This window comes from Capra hircus, unplaced genomic scaffold (genome assembly GCF_001704415.2).
Source record: "Capra hircus breed San Clemente unplaced genomic scaffold, ASM170441v1, whole genome shotgun sequence".
Lineage (NCBI taxonomy): Eukaryota > Metazoa > Chordata > Mammalia > Artiodactyla > Bovidae > Capra > Capra hircus.
The window spans coordinates 1-5,617 of NW_017192589.1; the positions used below are offsets into that span (position 1 = coordinate 1).

General features: G+C 67.0%; 1 protein-coding gene across 1 annotated transcript; it reads right to left on the reverse strand.

The window, feature by feature from the left end:
• Nucleotides 1–600: 600 nt before the first annotated feature.
• LOC108634907 (kinesin-like protein KIF1A) lies at nt 601–5,401 on the reverse strand (the record flags this gene model as incomplete). The annotated part of the gene is given in 6 exon segments (XM_018045233.1): nt 601–680; nt 1,586–1,797; nt 2,816–2,842; nt 3,218–3,360; nt 3,868–3,946; nt 5,260–5,401. Coding segments are annotated over 6 exon segments (683 nt in total), but the record flags the coding sequence as incomplete, so codon positions are not given.
• Between the last annotated feature and the right edge of the window lie 216 nt (nt 5,402–5,617).

Consider the following 5,617-nt stretch of genomic DNA (forward strand, 5'->3'; position numbering starts at 1 on the left):
ATCAGGTGGCCTGGCCCCCAGCCCACCCTCACCACCTCTGCATCAGGTGGCCTGGTCCCAGCCCCAGCTCCTGCATCAGGTGGCCTGGCCCCAGCCCCACCTCTGCATCAAGGTGGCCTGGCTGTCTGCATCAGTGGCCTGGCCCAAGCCCCACCTCCCACCTCTGCATCAGGTGGCCTGGCCCCAGCCCCACCTCCCACCTCTGCATCAGGTGGCCTGGTCCCCAGCCCCCCCACCTCCCACCTCTGCATCAGGTGCCTGGCCTGGGTGGCCCAGCCCACCTCCCACCTCTGCATCAGATGGCCTGGCCCCAGCCCCCACCTCCCACCTCTGCATCAGGTGGCCTGGCCCCCAGCCCCCACCTCCCACCTCTGCATCAGGTGGCCTGGTCCCAGCCCCCCCACCCCCACCTCTGCATCAGTCCTGGCCCCACCCCACCTCTGCATCAGGTGGCCTGGCCCCCAGCCCCACCTCCCACCTCTGCATCAGGTGGCCTGGTCCCAGCCCCCCACCTCCCACCTCTGCATCAGGTGGCCTGGTCCCAGCCCCCCACCATCCCACCTCTGCATCAGGTGGCCTGGTCCCAGCCCCACCACCCACCTCTCCATCCGGATGGCTTCCGTCCGCCGCAGCTTCTCCTCCCAGGTCTCGTTGAGCTCAGCGATGATCTTTTCTGTCTCCTGGGAAGGGAAACAGAAAAGAGTGAGGTCAAGGTGGGGGCAGGCAGCACACAGAGGCTTGGGTGCCAGGCAAAGGGGAGATGAGTAGCCAGGGCCCGACACCCAATTCTGGTCCGTCTAGACAGCACGAAGTCTGAAAGATCAAGGTGAAGGGCTGAGGGTCAGCGTGTGCAAAGGAGGCGTGTCTGTCCTGTGGACAGAAGAACAGCAGGGAGGCCGACTACACCTGGAAGAGAAACAAGCGCACCGTCGAGACGCCCGAGTTGCTGGTTCCAAGGCTCAGGTGTCCCCTGACCGCAGAGAGATGGATGACGCATCCCATTTCCGCGCCATCTCCTCTCTCCCCTTCCCGTCCCCCAGCCACGGTGGGACCCCCACGTCCTTGGTGGAATCCCACACCACAGGTGGAACCCAACACTCTGCTGGCCCCCCAGCACAAGGGGGCCTATGCACAGGGTGACCGCACGCCCCCTCGTCAGCCCGGGTCTGGCCTCTGCGCCTTTGTCCCCTGAGTCCCTTCAGTCCCCATGGTCCGGGCTCACCATCCACTGCTCACAGCTGGCACCAAGTACCCATCTGCTGAAGGAAGCCAGTAACCAGAACCCTACAAGCAGCTCACCTATGGCCAGCCGGGGGTGGGTGGCCATGCCAGGGCGGGTGCGAGCATGGAGACCCAGAAGGGGGCGCAGAGGCCCTGGGATGTCCGCCCGCCCTGGTCAGCAGATGGGCCCCGCGATCCTGGACAGGGAGCACTGGGTCCCTGGGCGGGCACCAGCGGGTCTGAGGCCAGGATACAGCCGCGCCCCCTGGCACTGCTCACGCTGGCTCTGACCCTCTGCCTGCGACTGTCCGAGAGGAGGGGTCTTGGGCCCCATGCCCACTGCCCGAGCCCGGCCCTGCCTCACCTTCAGCCTTTCGATGGCCTCCTCACTGCCCGGGGCAAACAAGATGCGCTCGTGCAGGCTGGACACGGAGGCGGCACGGCTGGACAGGGCCGAGAGTGAGGACGAGGGGCTCATGCCCACCAGGGCGTTGGTCACTGTGGAAAGATTGTCAGGGGCTGGGTTCAGCTCCACCCCGCCACGGTTACGGTTATTGTTCTCAAGGTCGGACACGTCTATGGGAGGAAGGGGGGCAGACAGACGGGAGGAGAGAAAAGAAAGACCAAGTTGGGAAAAAGCAGGAGAAGGGTGGGAGGAAGGCAGCACACGAGGACCAGGGGCTGGGCGCCCAGGCGAGCGCATGCGAGGCCACCCCCCCGCCGCCCCCCGCCCCCCAGTGCCTCTGCTCCCCTACCCACTCACCTAGGCCCCTGCCCTCCCGCCCACCACCCCCTGCTGTCCCCACCCGGCGGCACCTTGAACCCAGGCCCTGATGCTCCTCCGCACCTGCTCCACCACCCCACGCGCCCACTGCGACCCCGAGCTGCGGGGGCCAGGCTGCACTGTCAACCCACTGAGCGCCCTGGCAGAAAGTGAGCTGTGGGACCTCCAAGGAGGGGCCCCGCTCCTCCACTTCACACACTGCTCTGAGACCCCCGCGGCTGGGAGGCGGAGGCTATGACACCCCCGGGGGCGGGAGGTGCCCGGGCCCCTCCCAGCAGAAGCAGACACACAGCAGAGCAGCGGCAAACGTAGGGCAGCACGGGGTGCCGGGGAGCCAAGGGCAGCCTGCGGCTCTTGGGTGGGGAGGGGGCACCCAGCTGCTCTCCTGCCCAGGGCCAGTGGGGGATGCAGGCCAGAGGGGCCTGGCAGCAGACTCCTGGCATTTCCAAGGGAGGGGGCTTGGGCTGGGTGAGGTCAAGGGAGGCCAGGACAGAGCCAGCCACTGAGCTGTCCTGGCCTCTGTGCTGATGTTCAGCGTTTCCCAGGCCTCTAGAAACACGGGGGTCAGAGCCTGACCTCAGCCATGCTCAGCCTCAGGAGGCCTTGGCTGCCCCGGGCCTCCCCGTTGCTTAGTCGCCCAGCAGACATGGGGGTGAGCCAGGAGCACAGCCCGCAGGGCGCATGAGCAAGAGGACACTGGTCCTCCAGCCCCAAGGAGGGGAAGGCTGCAGAGAGGGTGCGGCCGCCCCGTGCTGCCCTATGCCTGCGGGCCGGCGGAAGCGGGGTGCACAGAGAGCAGGGGATACACACATCTGGGTCCTCCGGGCACAGTGCTGGCTGCGGGGCAGGCGTGGGAGAGACAGAAACAGAAGACCAGGTTTGCCTCCAGAGGGCGCGTCCCAGGCCGGGCCTCAGGCAGGGCGGTGGTCCTCGGCGGGAGCGGGGCGGCCCGGCGCCTCCTGCTCACGCCGCTTCCAGGAAAGCCATTGCTGGCTTGCTCGGTCCAGCCGCAAACCCAAACACACAGCCCGCCAGGCCCCTCCAGGACACTGGCCCCCCCACCCAGAGGCTACTCAGCCCTAGAACCCACAGCAGAGCCTGGGCCTTGGGCCAGAAGGGCCGCTGTCGGTGGGTGGTGGTCCTAGGAAGGAGCCGGGGCCGCAGCCCCACTGCCCCACTGCCCTGCAGGGACAGGCGAGCACAGACACTCACTGTCGGTGATGTCGCCCAGACCCTGGGCATAGAGCAGGTCCCGCAGCCGCGTCACCTCATCCTTCAGCTCTCGGATCAGCTTGTTGTTGGGGTCCTCGTTGATGACGGCGTTGCAGCGGATCTGCTTGGCCCGGTCAGCATACCTGGGAGGCAAGGGGCACTGGGGGCTGTGCGCCTGGCGGCCGAGGGCACCTGGAGCCCCGCCTGCACCCACCTGCAGGGGCACCAACCTACAGGGGCTCAGCACTTGGGGAAACCAAGGCCCCAGGATGCACAGAGCAGTCTAACCTGCACCCCAGCCCTATGTATTCCTGGCCAGGAGGCGAGAATGCCCAGCCAGGCCACTGAGCAGCACCCTGGCCAGTGGGACCTGCAGACACGCCTCTCCCTGGGGGCTCATTAAAGACCCCCGGTGGCTCCACGGCCCGCAGGCTGGGGAGAACCACTCAGCCAAAGCACTGCTCTCCTGGCTTCGTTTTGGGGGCCCGGGGCCACTCAAGCCCACAAGCGATGGGTCACACAAAGAGGCCCATGAGGTCCTGGGGGCCCTGACGGCCACTGGAAGCCTCGAGGGGCCCAGCGGAGCCGGCCCCTGTGGAGGCAGCCTGGAGGGTCCGCTCCTGCCCACCCCCAGCCCTCTCGGGACACACCTCAGGGTGCTCAGCGTCTCGTCATAGTTGATGTCCGCGGGGCTCAGCGCCGCTACCATCGCGGTCCTGGAGTTCCCGCCTATGGGAAGAGACCCCGGTGGTCCCCGCCAAGGGTCAGCCCCACCCACCCGTCCCATCTCCCACCCTCCTGGTGCACCCCACAACGTGCCACTGGGAGGGAGCAGACAGCAGGGAGCCAGCCTCCCTCCCAAGCCAGGCACCTGGCTTGCTTGTCTTCTACATAAAAAAATGTTCTTCTCACATTTAGGGTCACGTTACAACAAGTCAGCCACCCCGTCCGTATGATAAAGAGGCACGTTGCGGGGCTTTCGCGGCATTTACCAGCGGATAAGGACTGTTCTGTCCAATAGAGATTTCACTGTGGTCCCTGTCATCTGGGATGCTTCCCATCAGACTCCCGGCCTGGGCCTCCCAGATGCGCCGTGAGGACACGCAGGGCGTGAGGAAACCGCCCTGACTGCGTTCGCCTCTGGGCAGTGGGTCCTGTCGGGCCAGGGCTGGGCGGCCCCAGGACTGGTCCTCGTCCTGCCCTTGCTGGGGCTCTGGACACACCGACCCCAGGGACCTGTGTCCTGGGACCGCGTTCTCAGGGCACGGCCCCCAGGGACTACAGGCTGACAGTGTGAAGGGCTAGGGGTGCAGCGCCCACCCTGGGGCAGGGCCTGGGCGTGGCCCCAGGGGAGGGGCCGGGGGACAGGACACACACTCCTGCGATTCTCACCCCCCGTCTCCCACCTGCCCTCTGCTCCACCGGGAGGCCTGGCGCTGCGCCCGATGCGGCCCACACCAGAGACCAGCCAGGCTGCTTCTGGGGGTCAGGGTCATGGCTCTTGGTAGCCATGCAGCCAAGGAAGGCCCCCAGAGCCCCAGCCATCCGCAACCACCTGGGACTCAGCTTACCCTTCTGGACATCAGTCCCTCCAGCCCCCACACCCCTGCTGTAAGGATAGGCAGAGAGGACCCCAAGGCCATTTTGGGCGGAACACATGGGTGTTGGGGTGTCTCAGACTCCATCTCCCTCTCACTGGCTCAGAGCTCAGCTGGAGGGAAGGGCGGGGAAGCAAGGCAGCTCTGGACAGCCAGCAGGGCTCCCAGAGGTCACAGATGGTGGGAGGCAAGTCTCTGTGACGGTCAGGGCGCCACCGCCCCGAGCCTGGGGCACCGACAAGGGAGCTGCAGGTCTCCGGCCCCGAGGGCCACCTCCCCCCAGCCTGGTGGCATACACCCACCGCTGACCACTCCTCCTGGTCCCCCGGGAGGGTCCCCGGTCTCGGCCGCTCAGCCAGGGAAGGATGGCCGCCCTCCGAGACAGAGCGGGGGCGAAGGTGGCACCCCCGCGGGTGTCAGATCCCAGGCCGGGTGAGTCCTCACCTAGGTTTTCCCGGAGGAGCCAGGTCAGCACCGAGTCTCTGTAGGGAATGAAGTCTGTCTTCTTCTTTTTCTTGTTCTGTTGGGGACAGGCGTCCAAGGTCAGCCCCGAGCCCACCTGAGGTGGGGTCAGGCCAGCATACATGGGATGCGCGGGGCTGGCTGCCCAGGGCACGCGGCTGGGCCTGCCCTCATGGCCTCCCCCCGAGACCCTGGGCGCCCTCGCTGGGACTGGAACCGAGGACCTGCCAGCACGTTCCTCAGCCTCCCCCTTGTCTGTCCCAGGCCCCTCGGGAGCCACACAGACGCAGCTGCTGCTCCTCAGGCCTGGGGAGAGCCTGCAGGACCGAGGGTCCCGGAA